At 57.1% G+C, this 24,767-nt stretch overlaps 1 protein-coding gene across 2 annotated transcripts; it reads right to left on the reverse strand.

Annotated features, from left to right (window-relative positions):
• On the reverse strand, window positions 1-24,210 carry ZBTB7A (zinc finger and BTB domain containing 7A). Of its 2 annotated transcripts, XR_012052154.1 has the most exons (4): window positions 24,044-24,210; window positions 9,345-10,552; window positions 786-5,729; window positions 1-745 (listed from the first exon to the last, which is right to left on the reverse strand). XR_012052154.1 is itself a non-coding variant. In XM_030256734.4 (3 exons), the coding sequence occupies exons 2-3, from the start codon at window positions 10,535-10,537 to the stop codon at window positions 5,276-5,278; spliced, it is 1,647 nt and encodes a 548-aa protein (XP_030112594.2). In that variant the 5' UTR covers window positions 10,538-10,552; window positions 24,044-24,210; the 3' UTR covers window positions 1-5,275. The 2 variants fall into 2 exon arrangements, 1 of the variants encoding a protein (XP_030112594.2); XM_030256734.4 differs by having other exon boundaries at window positions 1-5,729.
• Between the last annotated feature and the right edge of the window lie 557 nt (window positions 24,211-24,767).

Below are 24,767 nucleotides of genomic sequence, written 5' to 3' on the forward strand. Positions count from 1 at the left end.
TTGAAGATAAAGAATCTCTTTAATAGAATATATAGAAAGACGCAGGAAAAAAAAACCAAAAAAGAACAAAAACCAAAAAAAAAGGGAAAAAAGGAAAATAAAATTAATATTTATAATAAAGTGGCCCCACCTCGAGCATCCTTTGGGGTCCCCGGGCCGAGCTCGGTGTCCCCCCGTCCCTGGGGACATTTCAGCTCTTGCTGTGTGTATATATATATATATATATAGATAGATAGATAGATAATAGATAGATAATTTTATTATATAAAACACAATTTAATGCAGCATTTTGCCCCCTCCCCGCCCCAAAATTTCCATCCCGTTTTGCTCTTTTTGTTTCTCTTGACTGAAATTAATTTTTTTTTTAATTGTCGTGAATTAAAAAAAAAAAAAATTAGAAAATTTAGAGAGAGAAATTCAGGGGGTTTTGTCTTGATTGATTATTAAATTGTTAAATTTGAAGGGGGGGATGGGGGCTGGGGGGCCCTAAAGGGGGGGATGAAGGAGAATTTTGGGGTGGGGAGGGGGAATCAGCCCTTTCCTGTGGAAAAACGAGAAATGAAATCCTGCTCAGTTTGGGGAGCAAACTGAGCCCCCCCAGAGCCGATTTTGGGGGGAAAAACCCCAAATTTGTCCCCTCCCTTGGCAAGCCCAGACCCCAAAGCCAGGATTAAACCCCCTAAACCTGGGCTGAACCCCCAAAACCCGGATTAACCCCCCAAAATTGGGCTGAGCCCCCCAAAACCTGGATTGATTCCCCAAAATTGGGCTGAGCCCCCCAAAACCTGGATTAATCCCCCAAATTTGGGATTAACCCCCCAAAATTGGGTCGAGCCTCCCCCCCAAACCCGGGCTGAGCCCCCTTGGGGAAAGGTGGGATGGGGGAAGGAAAGTTGGGGACACACAAATTTTTTGTCCTTTAAATCAAAAAAAATCCTTTTTTTCCCCCTCCCTATTTCCCCTTGCCCCTGCTGGGCTTCGATCTGGATTTTATTATTTAATCATTTATTATTATTATTATTAATAACTTTTATTATTATTCATCTCTCTCCCTCTCTCTCTTCCCACCGTAACTCAGCACTTTCTTTGGCAACACTTTCATCCCAACCTGGATTCAAAAAAGAAATAAAAAAAAAAAAAAAAAAAAAGAAAACCTCAAATTAAATTAAAATTCATCAGAATAAAGATTAAAAACCTCGATGCTGAGCTACGGGTGGGGGGATTTTGGGGTGGGGGGTTTAAGGCGACAGGACAGGGACAATCCTGGGGGATTTGGAGCTTTTTTTTTTTGCTTTTTCTTGATTTCTTTTTAGTGCAAACTTCACTTTGTGCTAAAGTGGTGCCAGTGGGGGGACAGGGGGGACAGGGGGACATCGCTGGGGGAATCCTGAGTCTGCTCCTCTCTCCTCTTCCTCCCTTGTGCTCTTTTTCCTCTCTATTTTTCCTTTTTTCCTTCTTTCTCTCCCTAGTTTTCTCCCCTTGCCCACCCCCCCAATTTATTCCTTCTTTTCTTATTTCCCTCCCCCTTTTTCCACCCCTTTTTTTCCTCCTTTATTTCTCATTTTTTCTTCTCCCGCACTTTCTATCCCTTATTTCCCCTCTTTTATTTCTCCCCTCCAATTTCCTTTTCCCCCCTTTTTTCCTTTTTTATTTTTTTTATCACTCCCCCCTTTTTTTCCCCACTTTTTTTTTTCCTTCCCCCCTTTTTTCCCCTCCTTTTCCCCCTTTCTCTGCACACCTGGAACCCCCTCCCGGTGCTGCTTCCCCACAAAGCCCCCAAAATTCCTTCGGGATTGGGAATGGGGAGGGAAAAGCAGCAGCGAGGTGGGAAAATCCCAAGGGAAAACCAAAAAAAAAAACCAAAACAACGGCACAAGAGGAGCCACCACAACCCCGAGCACAACACGGAACCTCCACAAGTCTCTATTTACAAATCCACACGGAATTTTCTTTGCATATTCCCAAAAAAAATTCAGCCAGTGCTGCCAGAGGGTCGCCCTGCCCGGAGCCTCCCAATTCCAGCCCCTTCCCGGCGGGATTTGCTGCCCAGATCCCAAATTTCCTGCGCAGGGAGGGATGTGGATCCACAGGGATCTGGATCCCGATTTTCCTGCCCAAAAGGCCAACGGGAGGGACACAAATCCCTGGGATTTGGGATCCCGCTGGCTCCTTCCCAGGAATTCACCGTCACTTCCCTGTGGGATCCAAATCCATGGGGAGCAGCGTGGAGCCCCAAATCCAGCCTGGATCAGGGTTCCCCCCGTGCCTTCCCGGGGGATTCCCAGCACGGATCCCAATTTCCCTGCTCAGATCCCAATTTCCCAGCCCAAATCCCAATTTCCCTGCTCAGATCCCAATTTCCCAGCCCAAATCCAAATTTCCTAGCCCAGATTCCAATTTCGCATCCCAGATCCCAATTTTCCAGCCAATATCCCAGTTTCCCTGTCCAGATCCCAATTTCCCATCCCAGATCCCAATTTCCCTATCCGGATCCCAATTTCCCAGCTCAGATCCTAATTTTTCATCCCAGATCCCAATTTCTCATCCCAGATCCCAATTTCCCAGCCCAGATCCCAATTTCCCAGCCCAGATCCCAATTTCCCTGCTCAGATCCCAATTTCTCAGCCCAAATCCCAATTTCCCAGTCTGGATCCCAATTTCCCAGCCCAAATCCAAATTTCCTAGCCCAGATTCCAATTTCGCATCCCAGATCCCAATTTCCCAGCCAATATCCCAGTTTTCCATCCCAGATCCCAATTTCCCTGCCCAGATCCCAATTTCCATCCCAGATCCCAATTTCCCTCCTCAGATCCCAATTTCCCAGCCCAGATCCCAATTTCCCAGCCCAAATCCCAATTTCCCGGCTCAGATCCCAATTTCCCAGCCCAAATCCCAATTTCCCTATCCAGATCCCAATTTCCCCGCTCCAGGTGGGATTTTTTCCGAATCCACAGGGATCCCGACACCTCTGCACTGGCACTGGCTAAAAAAACATCGAAAAAATAAAATTATTTCTACAAAAAATAATGAAAAAAAATAACCCAAACAAACAAACAACCTCCTCAAGGCTGTGGGGAGCAGTGAGTGAGCCACAACCCCCAGGATTCCTGCCTAAAATTCAAGCTTCCATGGATTTTTTTTCTATTTAAAATTCCCAAGGGTCAGGGCATGTCACAGAACCTAATTAGCATCTTCCTCCCATCCTCCAATCTCACTTGGATTCTGCCTATATTTGTATTTTTTTCTAGGTTTTTTTTTTGTTAAATATATATATATATATACACATTTTTTTTCTTACAAAAATAAATTTAGGCTTTTTTTTTAATAATATTTTTTTCTCCGTAGAAGTCGTTTTTTTTTAAAGTTTTTTTTTTGACTTGTAAACATCTTGAATCTTGCTTTTTTTTTAAATTAAGATAAAGTGAGCTCAAAGTACCCGTTCCATCGCAAAGTGCTAAGACTTCTTTGTTTTCTTTTTTTTTTTTTTATTATTATTATTTTTAAGCTTTTTTTTTGGAATTTTTATTGCTTTTTTTTTGTTTTTCTGCATTAAATAAACATCCATCTCTTCCCCCAGCCCCACCACTCACCCCACCCCCCAGCACACACTCCCCTCTCACTCCCTCTCCAAAATACATTCGGCCAAAACCTGCTCTTTGCTCTTTTTCTTTCGAAAGTAAAAACACCAAAAAAAAAAAAAAGGAAAAAACCCAAAAAAAAACCAACAAAAAAATTAAAATAAAAGGAAGAGAATCTAAAAAGTGCTTTGAAAATAAAAGGGCTTAAAATCTCTCTTTTTTTAACTCTTTTTTTGTCTTTTTTTTTTTTTTTTTTTTTTTTTTTTAGCATTTAAAAATGTGCATTTAGAAAACAGGTGACCAACTCAAAGGTGCCTTTTCCCCCCGAGGGTCGGGACCCGCCTCTCCAGCCATAGAGCATCTCTAGATATATATTTATATATATATATATTTTTTATTTTTGGGAATGGGGCTGGGGGGAGGCCAGGCTGCTCCCCCCTTCCCAAAGGCCTCCTGCTCCTTTAGGGGAGACCCCAAAAAACCTTTTTTTTTGTTTGTTTTCCCCAAAAGGAATTTGGAGGCGTTTTTGGGGCCGCGCTGGGCGGAGCTGGGGGAGGGAAAAAATAAAAATTCCCTGGGTGGGTGGGTGGGAGGCAGGAAGAAAAATTCCCTGGGAGGGGAAATAAAAATTCCCTGGGGGGGAAATTTGGGACCCCCCAGCCCCAAATTCTGCCGGCAGCGGGGGTGGGGTGACTCAGGCACTTCCAGGGCACTGCGGGGTGGGGACGGATGTGGGGACATGGGGAGGGACAGGGATGGACACGGGGATGGACACGGGGGTGGACACGGGATCCAGGGCATGGCTGAGCCATCCCTGGTGTCCCATCCCATCCCTGGTGTCCATCCCTGCTGTCCCCATCCCTGCTGTCCCCTCCCTGCTGTCCCCATCCCCACCGTCCCCACCCCGGGTGCCCCACACAAACCCTGCCGAACCTGCTGCCCTCTCTCTCTCTCTCTCTCTCACACATGATTTGTTATTTTGTATTTTTTAGGCAATTTTTTCCAGCAATTTCCAGCAATTTATATTTTTTCCCCCCCAGCTGCTCTCCCCGCACTCAGCCCCTCGCTGCCCGACTGAGCCTCGCACGGGGCTGGGGGGGACAGACCCCAAATCCTGACCCCCATCTCCTGGGAAGGAGCCCCCGGCCCCCAAATCCCAAACCCAGCCCTGCCACAGCCCTTCCAACTCCTACCACTCCTTTTTTTTTTTCTATTTTTTCCTTTTTTTTTTCCTTAAATAGATCTCTCTCTGAAATAAGTTTTTTTTTCTTTTCTTATTTTTTTTCAAACACGTGTTTGGACACAAAATAAAGCTTTGGATTTACATGGAAGCTCTTTTCCATGCGACAGAGCCACTTTCCATCCCCACCTCGTGCTTCCCTAGCGTCCTTGCCTTTCCAAGAAAAGGTCCTTGGCTATGAGGGATCCTCGGGGGAGAACCCCGCTTACGATGGGAAGATTGGAAAACGTTAATATAATATCTCTCTTTTTGTTGTGTTTTTTTCTTTTTTTGTCGCTTTTTTTTTTCATTTCCTTAAAAAAAAGGGAGAGAAACACCTTTTAAAGAGAAAAATCGGAGGAAAAGTACTAACTAGATTTTGTGACTTTTTTTTTTGTTGTTTTTCAGGTGGTTGTTTCACTGTTTCACCGGTTTGGGGGTTGGTTTTGTGGGGTTTTTTTTGTTGTTTTTTTTTGGTTTAGGAGAGTCCTTGCGCGTTACCCTCATCCGACCCTCCTGCTACATTCAATCCCGGCGCTTCGTTATTGGAATTCTCCTCAAAGTGCTGCTGCTGCTGCTGCTGCTGCTCCGGCTCGGCGCCCGGCGCGGTGTCCTCGGACTCGTGGCCCTCGGCGCCGGCCGGGAAGCCGCCGTCCTCGGTGGGCGTGGGGGCTCCGGCCTCCCTGACCCGCGGCTTGCGGCCCCTCCGCGACGGGATCCCGTTGCATCCATCTTTTTTAAGGTGCCTGTGCAGGTGGTCGGAGCGGACGAAAGTCTTGCAGCAGCTGTCGCACTGGTACGGCCGCAGCCCCGTGTGCACCCGCATGTGGTTCTTCAAGTCGTAGTTGTGGGCGAAGGCGGCCCCGCACTGCTGGCACAGGTAGGGCTTCTCCCCCGTGTGCTTCCGCATGTGCACCTTCAGCTTGTCCTGCCTGCGGAGAGAACGGCCGCTGGCACCGGGGTTGGGGGGCACGGGGGGCACGGGGGGCACGGGGGGCATGGGGGACACGGGGGGCACGGGGGACACGGGGGGCACGGGGGGTGGCACCCCGCACTGGATGGCACTGGGATGGGCTGGGGAGCGGCTGTGGGGATGGACATTGGGGCTGGGCAGCTCCTGGTGTGGGGCTGGGCAGCTCCTGGTGTGGGGCTGGGCATTGGAACAGGGGTGGGCAGCTCCTGGTGTGGGGATGGGCAGTGGGGCTGGGCAGCTCCTGGTGTGGGGCTGGACAATGACACAGGGCTGGGCAGCTCCTGGTGTGGGGATGGGCACTGGAACAGAGCTGGGGCAGCTCCTGGTGTGGGGCTGGGGCAGCTCCTGGTGTAGGGCTGGACATTGGAACAGGGGTGGGCAGCTCCTGGTGTGGGGCTGGGCAGATCCTGGTGTGGGGCTGGGCATTAAAAGGGCCTGGGCAGTGCCTGGCATGGGGCTGGGCATCACCCAGTGCAGGGTGTGAGGGTAGGGTCATGCACTATCACATGTTATGGGGTCTGAGCAAGGTTATGGGGTCTGAGTAGGGTTATGGGGTCACACACTGCCCCATAAGGGGTCTGAGCAGGGTTATGGGGTCACGCCCTGCCCCATATGGGGTCTGAGCAGGGTTATGGGGTCACACATTGCCCTATAAGGGGTCTGAGCAGGGTTATGGGGTCACACCCTGCCCCATATGGGGTCTGAGCAGGGTTATGGGGTCACACCCTGCCCAGCCCAGGGCTGGTCACGGCTATGGGGTCCCGAGGGGCTCGTTTGGGGCCGGTGTCCAGGCTGGGCCAGGGGCCAGCAGGGCCACGTGCACCGCAGCCACCGCAGCCATCGCCGCTTCCTGGAGGCAAATCCAGCCCCGAGCACGCGGCCGGGCACCGGGAACCCCTCCTGCTCTCCCCAGCACCTGCCCGACCCTTCCCAAAGGGATCCACCCCATTCCTGCACGGAACACCCAGATCCCAGCCCTGAACGTTCTCCCTTTACCCACGGGATCCCAAAAACCCTAAAGCTTCGGAGAAGGACCAAAGCCCCAAGGTCGCGTCCAGCTCTGAGCGACACAGAAACGGGCTTGTGAAATTAAAATTTGGCGTTTTGTAACCTCCCAACTCTGTCTTTTCTTATCGGGAGCTGCTCCTCCCCCTGTGCCCGCGGAGGAACCAGGAAACACCAGGGAGCAAAAATCCCTGAGAAGGGCCGGGCTGGTCCCACCCGGCCGGGAACACCCGGCCAGAACAGCCCGAACCCCTCCCGGGGCCGGGACCCAGCCCGGCAGCACCCACCGAATGGGGAAGGGATTTGGGATTTGTTATCCAGCCATGGGGCAGGAAAGCAAAGGAATAATAAAGTCAGGGGGAAATGGAGCTCAGGGCACGGGAACAGCGATGCCAAGGACAGCTCCCTGTCCCTATCCAGCGTCTCCAGCCCAAACCCTGCTGTGGGAAGGAGGAGGAGGATGTTTTGGCTGGAATCTGGTGGTTTAGAAAAGCAGATTTTTTACAGGTGCCAGGCCCTCCTGGGAGCCAGCAGGGAGCAGGTCCTAATCCCACAGAAAGGGAGCAGGGTTACCTCATCCCACAGAAAGGGAGCAGATCCTCATCCCATGGAATGAGAGCAGGGTGCTAATCCCACAGAATGGGGAGCAGGAGGATGAGGTGGCACTGCCCCACCAACTCCCCCTCCCCAAAAATCCCCTGTGCCCCCCCTCATCTTACAGTGCCAGGGACCCCGTGGCATTTCCACGTCCTGCAGTGCCCTGGATGGTGCACAGGGGTGGGATGGCTGCGGGATCACTATGGGATCACTGTGGGATGGCTGTGGATTGCTGTGGATCACTGTGGATCGCTGTGGGATCACTGTGGGATGGCTGTGGATCGCTGTGGGATGGCTGTGGATCGCTGTGGGATGGCTGTGGATCACTGCGGATCACTGTGGGATCGCTGTGGATCACTGTGGGATGGCTGTGGATCGCTGTGGGTCGCTGGGGATGGCTGTGGAATGGCTGTGGATCACTGTGGGATGGCTGTGGATCACTGTGGGATGGCTGTGGAATGGCTGTGGATCACTGTGGATGGCTGTGGATCACTGTGGATCGCTGTGGGATCGGCCCTGGGCCCCAGGAGCAGGGAGGTGCTGCGTGGCAGGGCCGGGGAGCGGGGAGGGAGGCCTGGCACCCTGCCCCTGCCATTATCTGCATTCCTCAGCTCTCCAACGTGGGCTGGGCGCGGCCGGACCAGGGGAAGGGGCAGGACACGGCCTCCTGCCCCACCCCAGCTGCCCCAGGGACCCACACGGATCTCACACGGATCCTACAGTGATCCCACAGTGATCCCACAGTGATCCCACACGGATCTCAAATGGATCCCACAGTGATCCCACACGGATCTCAAATGGATCCCACAGTGATTCCACACAGATCTCAAATGGATCTCACAGGGATCCCACATGGATCCCACACAGAGCAGCCCCGCAGGATGAAGACCCCAAAGCATGAGGGGCCTGGAAGTGGCACAGTGGGAACATCTGGGCAGGCAGGGAAAGGGAAGGGAAAGCAGCAGGGAAAGGGAAGGGAAAGCAGCAGGGAAAGGGCAGGAAGCAGGCAGGGAAAGGGAAGGGAAAGCAGCAGGGAAAGGGATGGGAAGGAAAGGGAAGCAGGCAGGGAAAGGGAAGGAAGCAGGCAGGAAAAAGGAAAGGGAAAGGGAAAGGGAAAGGAAAGGGAAAGGGAAAGGGAAGGGAAAGGGAAAGGAGCAGCCCCCAGCCCACGCTGCCCCTCGGCAGGACCAGGGCCGCTCCAGGCTGGGACCCCCGGCCCGGCCCAGCCCCGGCGGCCGCAGAGCCGGGGGAGAGGAGGCGGCGCCCGGCCATGGACTGGAGTGAACCGGAGCAACCCAAACAATATCCCCTTTCTTTGGTGCTCCCGTGGCCCAGGCAAGGAGCAGAGGAGCCCTGATTAGGAACAGGGCCGTGGCAAACGCCCCCGGGAGCTGCACCGGGGCCGCAGAGCTCGCTCTGCCAAGGACACGAGTGGGCTCCAACCTCCTTCCAACCCAACCAGCACCACCTCAGCCATGCCACGGAGCCAAACAATTCCCCTGCTCCTGCCTCGGCCACGATGGACAGAGCAGGGGCTGCAGCTCTGTTTCCCCCCCATGCTGGGTTTCCAGCCGAGCTCAGCACGTCAGGACAGCAGGATGGTGGCACTGCCCATCGAGCCAGGCCCCTTGAGATAGCTCGAGTGTCACACCCCCAGACTGCTCCCTGGAAAACTTTGGCCTCCAGCCCCAACTCGCCAGTTAGGATGGAAATTAGTTGAGCAGAGAGATAAAATCACCCAGGACCAGCCTTCTGCTGGCTCCTGGGGTGAGGGGAGGGCCAGGTTTGTGTGCAGCCCCGGGTTTGTGTGCAGCCCCTGGGTTTGTGTGCAGCCCCTGGGTTTGTGTGCAGACCCTGGGTTTGTATGCAGCCCCTGGGTTTGTGTCCAGACCCCGGATTTGTGTGCATCCCCTGGGTTTGTGTGCAGCCCCAGGGTTTGTGTCCAGACCCCGGGTTTGTGTGCAGCCCCTACCTGGTGAATCGGACGTTGCAGATGTTGCACTCGTAGGGCTTCTCCCCGGTGTGGGTGCGGATGTGGCGCGGCAGCTTCCCGGCGCCCTGGATCACCTTCTCGCAGATGGGGCACTTCTGGAATGCTTTCGCCCTGATCTTCTTCTCCACCTTCTGGGACCAGGACGGGTACACGTCGCCCTCGCTGGAACTGCCGAAATATTTCAAGTAATAATCCATGACCCCGTCCTCGTCCTTGCGGTCGTCGTCGCCGAGCTGCTGCCGCCCCACCGAGTTGATCATCTGCTGGAGCAGGGCGCTGGCGGCCAGGTCATCCACCTCCCTGGCATCGTCCTCCGTCTCCGTGCCCGTGGGGATGAAGCTGGGCGAGTCCCCGGCTTCCTGCGGGTCCAGGGGGCCCCTGGGGGTGCCCCCCTCCTCTTCTCCCGGGGTGGCCAAGCCACGGCTGCTGTAATGTCCGTTCTGGGAAGGGGAGAACATCCCGCCGCTGACCGGCTCCTCGTCCTCGCGGTCCAGCCACATGGCCGGGTTGCTGTCGGGGTCACAGTCACTTGCCTTTGGTCTTTCGGTTGGGGTGGCTTGCGAGTAGAAGTCCAGGCCATTGCAGTTCGACTCCTCCTCCTCCTCTTGGCCTCGGAAGTTCAGTCTCTGCAGGTCTCTCAACTCTGGGTTGGTCCACGGAAAGCTGCCTTGGTGGCCGTTCACGGGGTTGCTCTGGAAGAACTCCAGGTACTCTTTTGCTCTGAGATGGTTCCTCTGATCAATTTGATCTACTGTATCCATCTGGTCATTTTTGGCCAGAATCTTCCTCTCCAGGAGATCCGTGCAGACATCCCTGACGGCCGGGATCTCCAGCAGCGTGGCGGCGTTGAGGATGTCGTTGACGTTGGAAGTGCTGACGGTGAGGGTCGCGGTGTAGGCGAACTCCAGCAGCGCCGACAGGGCGTCCGCACTCACAAAGTCTATCTCATACACGTTCTGCTGGTCCACCACTAACCCTGAGGTGAAGAGCTTCTTGAAGTACTGGCTGCACGCTGCCAGGACGGAGCGGTGGGTGGGGAACTCCTGGCCTTCCACCAGGATGACCACGTCGCACAGCAGCCCGTTGTTCCTCTGCTCATTCAGGCTGCTGAGGATGTCGCTGCTGTGATCCGGGAACGGGATCCCTATGGGGCCGTCCACGCCACCCGCCATCTTCCACGCTGAAGGCTGCGGGGAAGGAGGGGGAAGGCCGTGAGTCAGAGCTGGGAGGCATCGGGAGAATTCCCAAATTCCTGAGGGACGCACCCGGCAGCACCGCGCGTGTCCCCTGCGCCTCTCCCGCCGTCCTGCCCATCCTGTGCTTACCTGGGGAGGAGGAGGAGGAGGAGGAGGAACAGAGCCCAGGTGCTCTCAAGCCAGAACAGCTGAATTAGCGCGGATCCGGGCCAGAGCAGCAAGCCTTGGCAGGGAGCTGGCATCGCCCAGCCAGGCAGCACCTGGAGCGGGCACAGCTGTGCCCCAGCGTGGGGCTCGGCGGCCTGAGCCTCCCCGCTGTACCCCAGCCCACCTCTGGGTGCATTTCCCATTCCCATTCCTGCTGGGAGCAGCCAACACAACGATGTCATCACCGGGAACACCATTCCCATCGCTTATCCCTGAGTGCCACAACACCTGGGGAGGTGTGGGCAGGGAATATCCCTTGGGAAGGGCAGGGAGAGGGGAGCCCCAGCCACCCCAGGCTGCTGCTGCAGGTGTTTGACAGCCCAGAGCTGATCCCTGGAAGCCCAGGCAGCTCCTGCTCCTTCCTGAGAGCAGGAGAGAGGAAAGGACACTGGGATCACCAAGTGCCAGCACCAGCCCCGGATCTTGGACAGGCTCCAGCAGAAGCAGCAGCTCTTCCCAATGCCAAGGGTTTGTTTGGGAGAAGATAAATAAATAAAGTCACCCCTGACACATCCACTTGACTCCAAAGGCAAGAAAAACCCAGAGGGATCCCCTTTGCTGGGAAATGGGCGCTGGGGCCCAACTGTGACCCTGAGCAACCGCTAATTCTCCCACAGTCCCAGTCTTCTGATCCCAAAAATGAGGAATAGCATTTCCCTCCTGTCCATCTCAAGCAGCAAATCCACATGCTCCTTGAAGCAGCGACGCCTTTGCTGAAAAATCAATGTAATTCCCCCCATCCCAAGCACTGGGATCAGCAGGAGCCAAGAAATCCAGGCACAAACCAGTCCAAAAACCACCCTTAGCACAAGGCTGGATTATCCAAGTTCCTGATTTCCAGGTGGGGAAACTGAGGCACGGCGGGACGTGGCCTGTCCAACGCCATGGGGGGATGGATGAGTCAGGATGGATCCAGAACAGGAATAATTATTCAGGAAGCAACTCCCAGCCCCGGGTCCCAGCACGGAGCAGGAGCCCAGGTTGCACAACTCTGGCTTCCCCCACCCACCCCCGGCCTCCTCAGTAGTTTTCCATATTTACTTATTTTTGAGAAGTTTTGTTAAGCCCAGAAAAGAAGTTTAGCTTTGGCACCTTCCTGTTTTATACAGAGAAAAGGCAGGAGAAGGCAGGCCTGAGGCTGTGGAAAACAGATCTGGAGCAAATCCCTGGAAAATCAACGGCAGGAGGACACCAGCGTTCAGCTCCCAGCAGGAATGGGATGGGGCTGAGGCAGAGGGAGGATCCAGGGGGGCTGCATGTGCAGGGCAGGCACCAGGGCTGCCACCAAAACCAAACACCAAAGCCGGGGGTCTTCCTAAGACACCCGGGATCAACTCCAGACCACCTCCTGAGCTCTGGGATTTGACCTTTAAACCCTAATTTCATGGATTTTTTTACATCAGAGAGGAAAGGGCTGTTTGGTGGCACCTGGCCCTGGCTTCAGGTGTGACTTTGGGCAAGGTCATCCCATCCCAGCATCCCCAGGGGATCCCAGGGGAATCCTGAGCTGGGATCCCAGGGAGGCTTTGCTGCCTCAGCACCGCTCGGCCCATTCCCACTGGGGCAGCTCCAGAGCTCCCCAAAACCTGAGGGGGGCCAGGGCACACAGGAAAGCAAATTCTGTATCCCTGCCAGCCCCAAAACCAGCACTGGAGCTTCCCCCCTCTCTCCTTCCCCTCTACAAGAGATGCTTTACAGGCTTTTTTCTCCCCAACCCAGTGAATTTGAGCTTGTCCCATTCTCACTGGGGCAGCTCCAGAGCTCCCCAAAACCTGAGGGGAGCGAGGGCACACAGAAAAGCAGATCTCGTATCCCTGCCAGCCCCAAAACCAGCATGGGAGCTTCTCCCCTCTCCTTCCTCTCTACAAGAGATGCTTCACACTTGTTTTTCTCCCCAAACCAGTGAATTTGAGCTGCATGCAGTGTTTGGAAGCTCCGGGCAGGGGTCCTGAGGCAGCCCCGCTCTGGGGACCACGGGAGCAACCAGAGCACCCAGGCAAGGTCACCCCCCCAGCCCGGGGGCCGGGATAATCATCCCGACAGTGTGGGAATGGCTGCAGGGTCATGAGACTGCCAGGGCCGGGCTGGAGCCTGCTCCAACTCGGCCACCCCGCACACAACACGGCCTTTGTGTCCCACAGCCACGGTGGCTGAGGACAGGGGGGCAAAGGGGGCGTCCCGAGCCCCCCAGGAATGGATTCAGGGCCTCCAGCTTCACCAGACACTGAGTCCCTGGAACATCACCCCCACTCCCCTTCCAAGGGGCTGAACGGTTTAGGAATTGCCAATGGGAAAGGGAGCGTTCCAAGGTATGGATTTGGGGTTTTGGGAACTTCTTGAGTCTTGACTCAGAAGATATTCCAACAGCAGAAATCCGCTGCTTGCTCGTGGCACCAGGGCTCAACCTCACGATGGAATGGGCAAAATCCACCTGAAGCCAGGTGACAAGTGACAAAAGCCGCTGGCACAACCACAGCTCGTCCCCTCCCTGGCAAGGAAAGGTCTGAACGGGCCACCAAGGAAGGGGGAGCTTCAACTACTGACCTCAACTTCCCAGCAGCTCCATCCCCTCCCTGCCTGCCCGGCTGCTCCAGGTCCCTGTCCCAGGCCTGGTGGCTCTGCAGGGCTCAGAGGTGCCACATGTCACCCCAAAAGTGGCTGTGGGGGACAAGTTTGGGAATGGCCCTCGCAGACAGCTGGGAGGGAACCATCGAGGTGAAATACAGAAAGAAGGGCTGGAGCAACAGCTGAGCCCTCCAGGGGGTTTAGGAATCACTGACAGCCCTGGTGGGACACCCTGTGCAGCCCCCTCAACACTTCCAAAATCCCAACACAACGGAGCTGGGGCTATTGCAGCTCCACAGGTCAGCCTGGCACACACAGCCCGATCCCAGGCAGGAAAAATGTCATTTTTTGGGTGGTCATTGTGAGTGAGGGAAGTTCTCCACCTCCCTGAGCTGATGTTCCACATCCAGCTGATTCCCCATCGCCTTTGGATGCTGAAATGGAATCCCTGAGGTTGGAAAAGCCCTCCAGGATCATCCCAGTCCTCACCTTGTCCCCAGCCCAGAGCACCCAGTGCCACCTCCAGCCTGTCCTTGGACACCTCCAGGGATGGGACTCCCTGGGCAGCCCCTGCCAATGGCTAATCATTCTTTCCATGCAGAAATTGTCCCAGTATCCAACCTGAACCCACCCTGGTGCAACTCAAGGCTGTTCCCTCTTGTCCTGCTGTCCCCTGGGAGCAGAACCTGACCCCTCCTGGCTGTCCCCCCAGTCAGGGAGTTGTGCAGAGCCACAAGGTCACTCCTGAGCCTCCCCAGCTCCCTCAGAGGTTTTCCAGACTCTTCCCAGCTCCGTTCCCTTCTCTGGGCTCACTCCAGCCCCTCTGTGTCCTTCTGACAGTGAGGGGCCAGACCAGGACACAGCACGCGAGCTGTGACCTCACCACTGCCATTTCATTTTCTTTTTTTAAACTCAATTTCTCACCTCTCTCCTCCCAGACCCCCCCAGCCCAAGAGCAGCACCCAGAGCTGACTGAAACCCCTGAGCTTGTGCTTCCCTCAGCAGGATGTCACCCAATCCCTCTCCTCCAGGAGCTCTGGAATTTGACATTTACATTCAAATGAGACGACCACATCAAGATGGGATCACAACCAAAAGTGCTGACAAAACACCTCTTTAATTACCAGTTTTCCACAGAACCTCAGTGGGCTTTTTTTTTTTTTCCCTTTTCCCTTTGCTTCTTTGCCTTAAGATTTAAAGGAACTTGAGCAGTTTGGGAGGGCTCAGGAATACACAGGTGGAAGAGCCCGGTGACACCTGGGGAACTGGGAGCAGCCAATGTTCTCTACGTGCTCTAATCCGGAAAAGATCCCAAAACCTTTCCAGAGGCAGAGGTGCCGCCCACTGCAGCAGCACAGGTGAGAACTTGAGCAACACCTGGCACCTGCTCGGGGCAGGAAGGGAGAATCAGCATCACCCTCTCCACGGAGCACGAGTAAAATGGCTTTAGGGAATTCTGTGATCCACAGAGTGACATTTCCTGGGAAGAGCTGAGCTCTGGGAGATGGCCCGTGGATGCTGAGGGATTTCGGACATGAGTATGGAGTGGCAGGGTGAGACGGAATGGATTCAAACCGACAGGGCAGGGTGAGATGGGATATTGGGATGGAATTCCCAGAGCAGCTGTGGCTGCCCCTGGATCCCTGCAAGTGTCCCAGGCCAGGCTGGAGCACCCTAGGATACTGGAGGATGCCCCTGCTCATGGCAGGAATATTTTAAGGTCTATCCAACCCAAACCATTCCAGAATTTGGGATCCTCAGCTTCTTGCTCAAGGTGCCCAAGGATCCCAAGTTGCTCTGGGATTTCTTGGAGCAAACACACACACCTGAGGCAGGGCAGCAGCGCCAGGGAAGAATTATTAAAATAACAGTGCTTTATACCAAAAAACAGCCCAGGGGCTGCTGCCCAAGGCCCAAACACCATCTCAGCATTCCCTCACCACCAGCGGGAGAAATGGGCATTTCCCCTAGAACAGCTCACACCCCACAACTCCTGACCTCTCTGTATTTCGGGACAGACACCCCAGTGCCCCCATCCTTGTCGCAGCTGCCAGGACCCCTCTGCCAGCCGGGATGCAGGGCAGAAGCAGCTCTGTGGCCGTGGGGAGCGGGAGGCAGTGCCTGGCTGGCACCAGCCCAGGACAGGCCCCAGCAGGTCTCCCTGTGCCCAGATCCGCCCGAAACTGCGCCGGGGCCTCGGGACACACACCTTGCACGCAGCAGCGGGAGGTGGGAACGTGGCAGGAAGGGAAGGAGCTGCTTTGCCTGCTTGGGAAAAGTCACAATTCCGACCACTCCACAAAGCCACGGAAACTCAACTGCTCCCAACAAGGAAATGTGCTGTCAGTGCTTTAGGGCCAAATTATCCCAATTATTTGGACCTGGAGAACGCGCTGGATGTTCCTGAGAGGAAGACCCTGCACATCAACAGAAGGAATTGCACTGTGGGAAAAATCGAGATTAAAAAAACCCTCAGCAGGCTTTCATTTTAAATAAAACTACACTTTCAACGCTGCAGTGGGAAGAAATCCTTGGTCTTGAGAAGGCAAAGGAGTCATCAATGGCAAAAACTGAATTCCAGCTTTCTTCTGTCCTGACTGGACATCCCATCTGGGGTAACATGACCAAGATCATGCAGCCCTTGAAGTGAAGAGACTGGAGCAGAACTAGTGCCCTCCAAATATCTGTGGGCTGGTTTGGACAATCTGACTCTGTTTTCCAAGCACGGGCATCCATCCCCTCCAGCCCTTAACAGGGAAAAGAGGCTGTGGCTCTGGATTTGGGATGTGAGGAATGAGGAATGAGACTGAACCACACCAGGAGGGGTCAGCTGGTTCCCAGAGAGCCTCCAGATCACACCCCTGACCAAACCCTGCTCCAGGGGCTCCTCAGAGTGGCTGGATTGTTCTGGTCCTTTCATAGATCAGAGCATCCCACATCTTGTAGGCCCTTCGGATGCTGGAATGCTGCTGCAAGGGCTCTGGAGATCTTCCAGTGCCTAAAGGGGCTCCAAGAGAGATGGGGAGGGACAGGACAAGGGGGAATGGATTCAAACAGAGTAGGCTTAGATGGGATGTTGGGGAGGAATTCTTCCCTGTGAGGGTGGGGAGGGAGTGGAATGGAAATCCAAGAGAAACTGTGGCTGCTCCATCCCTGGAAGTGTCCAAGGCCAAGCTGGACTGGGCTTGGAGCAGCCTTGAAGAGTGGAAAGTGATGAACAGCGCAAAGGGGTGGAACTGGATGAGCTTTGAGGTCCCTTCCACCCAAACCCTTCTGCGATGAGTCAAAGTCTCAAGTTCAAGGTGAAGTGGAAGAACACCTGAGATGCTCTGACAGCTCCTGAGCTCCTGGGCTCCCCTGCCTGGGCCCAACCCCACGGGCTCGCGCTGCGGCCACGTAACCAAAGCAGCCGGGCTGACAGGCCAGGTCCGACCTGCCGGGGAGGTTTTCCTCTCCCTGCTCCACAAAGATGTGCCAGGGCAGCACGGGAAGCTCCAGCACAGCCAACCCCGCTCCTACAGCCCTTCACACACAGCAGCTGCTCCAGGGCAAAGGAAATCTGCCCCAAACCCTGCAGATCCGGGGGCACGGACCCACACATCCCTGAAATCCCAGAATCCCAGGCTGCTGTGGGCTGGGAGGGACCTTGAAGCTCATCCTGTCCCATCCCATGGGCAGGGACACCTTCCAGTATCCCAGGGTGCTCCAACCTGGCCTTGGACATTCCCAGGGATCCAGGGGCAGACACAGCTCCTCTGGGAATTCCACCCCAGGGTCCCCCCGAGGAATTCCTTCCTGATATCCCATCTATCCCTGCCCTCATTTTGAAGCCATTCCCCCTTCCCCTGGCACGCCAGGCCCTTGTGAAGGGAAGAGCCAAAGCTCTCCAAGAGCCATTAATGCCCAGGGAAGGAGCACCTAAAGCACTGCAGGACAGCCAGGACACACCAGGATTTGACAGCAAGGAGGCTCAGACAGGAAAGCAGAGTCCCACATCCTGCAGCTTCTGGCAGCAGGAGCAATTGCTGAAGTCTGGATGGGGCACTGGATCTGAACATCCCTCAGACCCTCCACGAGCACCCCAGGAACTTCAATGGAATAAAGACCCATTCAAGCAGGAACCATGAAGGGACCACCATGGTCGAGCTGGAGGTCTGGGATTCCTCATCACCAACAGGGAATTGTTGGGAATGCTGCTATGGAGCCACCAGGAAGAAAGGGGCTTGCTCCTCTTGGTTTTCCCAAACTGCCTGAATCGCAGTGGTTTCCACATGCTGGCCCAGACGAGGCTGGACAAGCCAGCTGTGGAATTGTTCCAGTGGAAGGACAAGTGCCACCAGGAAACAGGCTCATTCCTACTCATCCCAAAGGCCTGGGAAGGACTCTGCATCTCCCAGGAAACCTGATGGTGCTCCCAGAGACACTCCAAGGATTCCCTTCCACAGCCCAGGCAGACCAGGGATGACCCAATGTCACATTCCACGGCTCCCTGGGATGTAACTGGGATGGGATTTCCTTGCAGGGCCCAGCACAGCTCCTGAGAAACTTCAGCTTCCAGCTGCTGGCCAAAGGCAGGACGTGGCCCTTGATGGACAACGGTCAAGTGGCCAAACACCAGCGCTGTTCCAGAGATCCCAAACCTGCAGCCAAGGCACGGAGCCACCCTGACAGCACCAAACTCCTCTCATGTTGCAAGGTGAGCCTGAACTGGTTCCTCCACCCAGCCCTCCTTGCCAATTTTCTCCTTTGTCATCAGAGGCCGGATTTAATCCGGCAGGAATGTGCCTTGCTTTGAGCCCGGGGAGTCTCCCACCCACCCGAGCTCTGTGTGTGAGGGTTATTTTGGGGTGAGAAGCTCCTCCATCCCCAGCTCTGTCACTCTGCCTCAGCACAAAGTCCATGGCACCAACTCCATGCGCTGGGATCGTCCCCAACGGGTCACAGGAATTTCCCTGCACTGAGATAAACCTCAAACTGCTGAGAGATGCTCAAAGACCATATCCCTGCTTCAAACCCACCTCTGTTCCAGCAACTCCCAGCCTCCCTCAACCCTCAGGCTAAGCTGAGCTCAGCCCAGAGCCCAGGAAGGCTGGATACCCTGGAACTCATGGCAACTCCCCGTTTTGCTGCTCAAACAAACCCTTTCCAGCGAGCCCAAATACGCCCACCCTGCTGCAGCCCTGGCCCTCCAACAGGTTCCCTCCCACGTGGCTCCTGTGGGAAAACTCCCTAGTTTTGGGAGATTCTGGATGACACCAGCCCGTGGCTGAGCCAGCCACAGTTCTCCAAAACACTTCAGAAAGTCTCGAGAGTTGCAGGAAAAAGGGGAAGAACTGCACAAAGCACGAGCTGTGCGTGCTCCGGCGCTGGCTGCAGCAGCAGCTCTCTCCCAGGAGAGCTCTTTTCCAACCTGGGAGCCCCGGGAGCCTGAAGGCACCAGGATCCAGGCGGGAATAAGCAGCTGCTTTCCAAAAAGGCAACGTGGGGCCCCTTTCCAAGGGAGCAATTGAGGACTCGAAACTTTAACCCCCAGCACGGCCCAGCTGCTCCAGGTTGAAGGACAATCAGAGCAGGTCATGCTTGGACACCCCCTCCCCTTCAGAGGCCAAAGCCTGTCCCCACTCCAGCCAAAATCCCCTCCAGTGTTTCCTTGAGAAAAACCAAGCCCACCTGCCCCTTCATCCCACATTTCCCCTTTCCTGTCACAGCTCTCGTGGCCTCCTGAACTAAAAAAAAAATCACAAAAACTGCTCAAATCCCAAATCCCCCCATTCCCACAGGTCTCAGACAGCATTGACCCCTCCCTCCATGTTCCCCCTCCCTGTCACATCTCTCCTGACTCCTAAACGGAGAACCCAAAGAACTGCTCAAATCCCAAATCCCCCCATTCCCACAGGTCTCAGACAGCATTTACCCCCTCCCTGTCACATCTCTCCTGACTCCTAAACGGAGAACCCAAAGAACTGCTCAGACCCCAAATCCCCCCATTCCAGCAGCAGCCCCCAAAGCACCCATCCCTGTCCCCTGTCACAGGATTCCCTCTGCAGCCCCGTGTCCCCTCCTGCCACTCCTGACATTCCCTGCCCGAGGCTCTGGCATTAATCTAATTGCCTCAAATGACACCTCACAGACCGGTTATGTTCTTTTCCACACCGGGAAAGGTGCAGGGGGAAAAAAGGGAAAATAAATAAAAGAATCAGAGTGGAGTTTGGTGAGAGAGCAGGGCAGGGCAGTCCCTTATGTAATTCCCAGTTTGTGGATTAACAGACAGCTCGTCCCACCATTCCCGGCTCCGGGTGATGACGAGCAAAAGCGAATCCCCGGAGCAAGCGGGGCTGCATCCCTGGCAATGCTTCTCCTTCCTTCCTGCCCTGCTGGGATGCACAGGGGGAATGCAGATCCCGGTGCTGATCCCTGGGTCTGCCTGTCGGGGCAGGAGGCTCCGAGGAACTGCACAGCAGCAACCTGTAGCTACAAGCCCACCTCAGGCACCTTCCCAGCTCCAGCAAACAACTGGGGAGGAAAAAAGACATTTACTCACTGGTTCCCAGCCTGCCGGTGGGAAATGAGGAGGTGCACGAAGCAGGAAGGAAATGGGTGCAGGAGTGGAGTGAAAGGTGGGGAGGAGGGAGTTAAAACTCAGCGCTGGGACTGGGGAGCATCCTCTGCTTTGGAGAGACCAGGCAACTACAGGGACAGGTCGGGAGAGGGTCACGGCTTCAGGTGGGCACAGGGGTGCAGAGGGCTTCAGGTGGGCACAGGGATGCAGAGGGCATCAGGAGGGCACAGAGGGTTTCAGGAGGGCACAGGGGTGCAGAGGGCTTCAGGTGGGCACAGGGATGCAGAGGGTTTCAGGAGGGCACAGAGGGCATCAGGAGGGCACAGAGGGCTTCAGGAGGGCACAGGGCTGGGGAACAGGAGGACGATCCCGAGGATGCCCCAGCAGTTCCAGCTCGGTGGGGATGCTGGAGCAGCGTTCCAGCATCCCCGTTCCAGCGGGCCAGCGCTGGCAGGTGACACTCCCGACTCTCCGGCCGCACATTTTCCCAGGGATGGGCGAAGCCAGGGTGTCGGGAAGCCGCTGATTGCCAGGGGATCTGCGGCTCATCCCACCGCCGTGCCCTTGGCTCCCACCGCAGCCCCGGGGCAGCTCGCGGCAGTTTCCAGTTTCTCGCACCTCGTCCGCATCCAGCTGAGCCCTATCGCTGCCTACCGCTCCCTTCCACCCGCAGATGCTGCTGCGGGGCATCCCCGGGTCCCTCCGGGGGAACGAGCCCGGCCGCGATTCACGGGGGGAGTCGCGCCCGGTTCTGCCACCGGAGCCACGGGCGGTGGGAAACTGAAACTGAGCGCGGGGAAGGCGATCCGGGCCGGGGGCTGGGCGGGGAACAATCGGCCCTGGCTGCTGGCACAGGATCCCTGACCTCGTTTACTCCCGCTGGCGTCCTCCCAGAGCTCCTCCGGGAGCGCAGGCACAGGTACAGCCACGGACACGGCACCGGTCCGCATCCATCCCACGCCACCGGGGACACCGGGGACAAACGCCTCCCTCGGCCCAGACACTGCCTGTCTTCTTCCCTTGCCCTGAGTTCTGCTCCTCAAAAGGCTTTTAATTACAGACTGCGACCCGTCTGCTCACATTTGAGGTTAAGGCTGGTTGAGAGCGTAGTTAAAGCAACTGTTTATTGCCTGGACTAGGAGAGATAACGAGTCTGGTTCTAATTGTTCGCCATACAAGCTCGTCTCCAAAAAACTCAGCATCCCGAGACGGGGAGAAAACCCTCAAGTGTCAGTTTTAATCAAGATTAAACCACAGCTCTCAAGCATTTAGACTCTGTCTCAAACGCAGACTCGGGATTTCAGTTTTTAGGTGGGACCTGCATGGGACTCGATTAAACACCAGCACTTGATCCCAAAAGAAGGTTTTAAAGGGAGACAGGAGCACCCAAACCACCACAGAGCCTCGATGGCAGCATAAATTTCACCCCTCATTTGCGTCCCATGCCCACATCCAAATTCCCACGCTGGGAGAACAACTGGAATTTTTAATTCTGCTTCCAAAAGACACCAAACACCAAGGGAACCCGGCCGCCCTCACCGTGCCAAATTAATTCCACCCAGCTCCTCCACAGATCAGAGCTCCTCATGAAGCCACAGCTAAAGATCTTCACCAGATCCACGGCCACGGGATGAAATACGAGTGAAAAACGATTAATAATTAAAAAAAAAAAAAAAAAAAAAAGGGGCAGAGGAAGAGTTGCAGAGCAGCAAAGTGAGGAACTACTTTCATTCACCACCACATTTATTAAGAGCTCCTGCCTTGCAAAACCCTCCCTGGAGTTACTGAAGCAATTAAGGCTTGGTGGAAAAATCCCACCATCTCACCCGTGTTTGGGTTGTGCCTCTTCACTCCCTCTTTCACCAGAACAAGCCTAAACAGGGGCCAGAATGAATATTAAACAAGAAAGGCTCCTCTCTAATAAACTCCTCAGTTTCTCTCGGTCTCTTTTATTTTTTTTTTAAGTAGTTGAAATCCAACAACTCCAGCAAAACCATCAGAATTAAAGCCAGCCCAGCTCTTCCTGCTCAGCCTCCAGAAGAGCCCACACGCTGCAATTTCCAACCAGGACGGGCAGAATCCCTGAGAAATCACACAATTCCTTCAAAAATATCACCGACAACCACCCCAAACACTTTTGGAAAGCGCCAGGACGACCTTTTAGCTCCGTCGCTACACTGAGCACAACTTCAACCCTCATTAGGTTGTAAATTCTTCCGGGCAGAACCTTTCTCTCCCCATGTCTATAAAACATTATATAAGTTATGGTTTCGATAGCCAGGACAACCAACAGCCCTGGGAACACGGCTGCTCTTGAACTGGGACTGGCAGCAAACTCTTACCGAGAGTCCTTGAGCCCACAGAAACTTCGGCTGCCCAAAGCCGAGGGTCTGCAGGAGCTCAGGGAACACGGAGAGCCAGGCAGGGGCCGGGCAGTCACGTCTTGTACAACAGGAACTGTCGCTTTCAGCACAGGAACGCCGGGGTTTACACGTTCTGGGGCTGCTGCCGGAGTCCCAGGGCTTTCCATGGAATCATGGAATAACCTCAGCAGGAAGGGAGCCACAGGGATCATCCAGCCCAGCTGCTGGCCCTGCACAGACACCCCAATAATCCCACCCTGTGCATCCCTGGGAGCGCTGTCCAGATGCTCCTGGAGCTCTGGCAGCCTCGGGGCTGGGGCAATTCCCTGGGGAATCTGTCCAGAGTCCCACCACGCTCTGGAAAAGAACCTTTTCCTGATATCCAACCTCAGCCTGTCCTGATACAGCTTCATAACCCAACTTTTCCCACACTCCTGGAACAGCACGGCCAAGGAAGCCGTTCCCTGGCAGTGCCCAGCTGCCAGCCCACGGTCCCAGCGACGTGCCCGTGACTTTGTCCCGTCTCCAGCCTCACCAAGCACCGCTCCGAGGGGAGGAGGGCAGGGACCTTTGGCTGTGTCACCGGGGCCTCAGCACGGCACGGCAGTTTTGGGCACCTGAGCGGAACCACCACGTCAAGCCCGAGCCCGGGGGTGGGGGATGCCGGTGAGAAATGTTTTGGCAGGAGCCGGGGATGCTGCCCCGCACCGCACGCCGGGCTCGGTGCTGCGCAGCCCCGCGGGGGGAGAGGCTTATCCCGCCGGGCTGTGCGGGCAGCAGCGCCCCAGCCCCGCGGGGGGATTATCGCCGCGGCCCCCCCTGCCCGCAGCCGGCCGGGGGGAGATAAGGCACGGCCGAGGGGGGCACCGACAGCCCCGGGGGCACCGACACCCCGGGGGCACCGACAGCCCCGGGGGCACCGCGCCCGAGCGGGGCGGGCAGGGCCGGGCCGGCGCCCCCCGGCCCGCAACGACCTTGGGGAGCGCGGGGCCGGCGCGGCCCGACGCCCCCGCGCGGGGCGGCCCCGGGGGACCCCACCCAGCACCGGGCTCCCCCCCCGCGGGGCCCGCAGGGAGCCTTGGCCGGGCGCCACGACCCCACCCCTTCCCCCGGGCGGGCGGGCGCCGCAATGGAGGCCGGGGGGAGGCGGGGGCGGGGGGCGCCGGGGGGAGGACGGGGGAGAAGGGGGGGGGGAAGGTGTCGCGGCGGCCCCGCGGAGGTGGTGAGGCGGGCGGGGGTCGCGGCGGGGCCGGGCCCGGGCGGGGGTCGCGGTGCGGGCGGGGGGGGCCGCGCAGGCCCCGCCGCACCCGTCCCCGGCCGCCCCGCGCGGCGCCCGCCATTGGGCCGGGCGGCGGCGGGCGGGGCGGGCGCGCGGGGCGGAGGGCGCGCCCCGATTGGCCCCGCCCGCTGCCCATCAACACGCCTCCCGCTCGCCGCTCGCGCGGGGGCCGCCGGGGAGCGCAGTCCGCGCGCCCACCGGCACCTGCGGCGCGGCGCCGCCGAGGGACTACAACTCCCGGCAACCCCCGCGCCGCGCTTTCCCCCCCCTACTCCTCCCCGCTCCCAACCCTTCCCTCCCCCCCCCTCCGCGACCCCCCCAGCACGGCCCGGCCAAGTACAACGTACGCGGAGGGGGGGGGCAGCCCCCACCCCCCCCGCAACCGCCCCAACCGACCCCTCCCCACCCCCACCGCCCCCGGGCAGCGGGGGGAGGGTCAGGCCCTACCCACCCCCCCCCCCCATGCGCGACCCCCCTCTCCCCCCCAGCGCCCACCCCTCGTTCCGTACCGGGCGGGGGCCGAGCGGTCCGGGCGAGCGGAGCGGGCCGCGCCGTGCCGAGGCGGGCGGGCCGGGCCGTGCGGGCGGGCGGAGCAGGCTCTGGCCGCCCCGCGGGAGCTGCTCGCCGAGGCCCGTATGCGGCTCCTTCCTGCTCCGGCCGGGGCCGCCCCGCTCTTAAAGGGGCCGCGCGCCGCCCCCCCGCCCGCCGCCCCCCCCCGCCCGCCGCCGCCGCCCGCCGCCGGGGGGGGGCGCAGCGCGGGGGGGATCGGGGGGCGCGGCCGGGGGACACCGAGAGGGACTCCGGGACCCCCCCCCCAAACACCCACCCACCCACCGCGGGACGGCACGAGCCGAGCCACGCGTGGCACACGGTGTCGCCTCCTCGCCCCCCCCACGGCAGTGTCGCACAGACCCGCGCGTGGCACACGGTGTCACCTCCCCCCCCCTCAGTGTCACACAGACCCCAGACCCGCGCGTGGCACACGGTGTCACCTCCCGCCCCCCTCAGTGTCGCACAGACCCCAGACCCACGCGTGTCACTTCATGGGGTAACTCCCGCTGCAATGTCACATGACCCCAGACCCACTCGTGTCCCCACTGGGCCACCCCCCAGGTCCCATCTGGGTCACCCTGCCCACGGGCCACCCCAAGGGTCACCCTGGTGTCCCCCAGACCCTCTCGTGTCATCCCACGGGGCACCTTCGCCGGCTCCAGACCCACTCGTGTCCCCACC

Source organism: Taeniopygia guttata, chromosome 28, assembly GCF_048771995.1.
Source record: "Taeniopygia guttata chromosome 28, bTaeGut7.mat, whole genome shotgun sequence".
NCBI lineage: Eukaryota > Metazoa > Chordata > Aves > Passeriformes > Estrildidae > Taeniopygia > Taeniopygia guttata.

Coding starts and splice junctions, on each gene's coding strand:
- ZBTB7A (XM_030256734.4), bottom strand. CDS start 10,537: ATGGCGGGTGGCGTGGACGGCCCCATAGGGATCCCGTTCCCGGATCAC. Junction 5,730..9,344: donor TGCAACGTCCGATTCACCAG/GTAGGGGCTGCA, acceptor TTCTCTCCGCAG/GCAGGACAAGCTGAAGGTGC.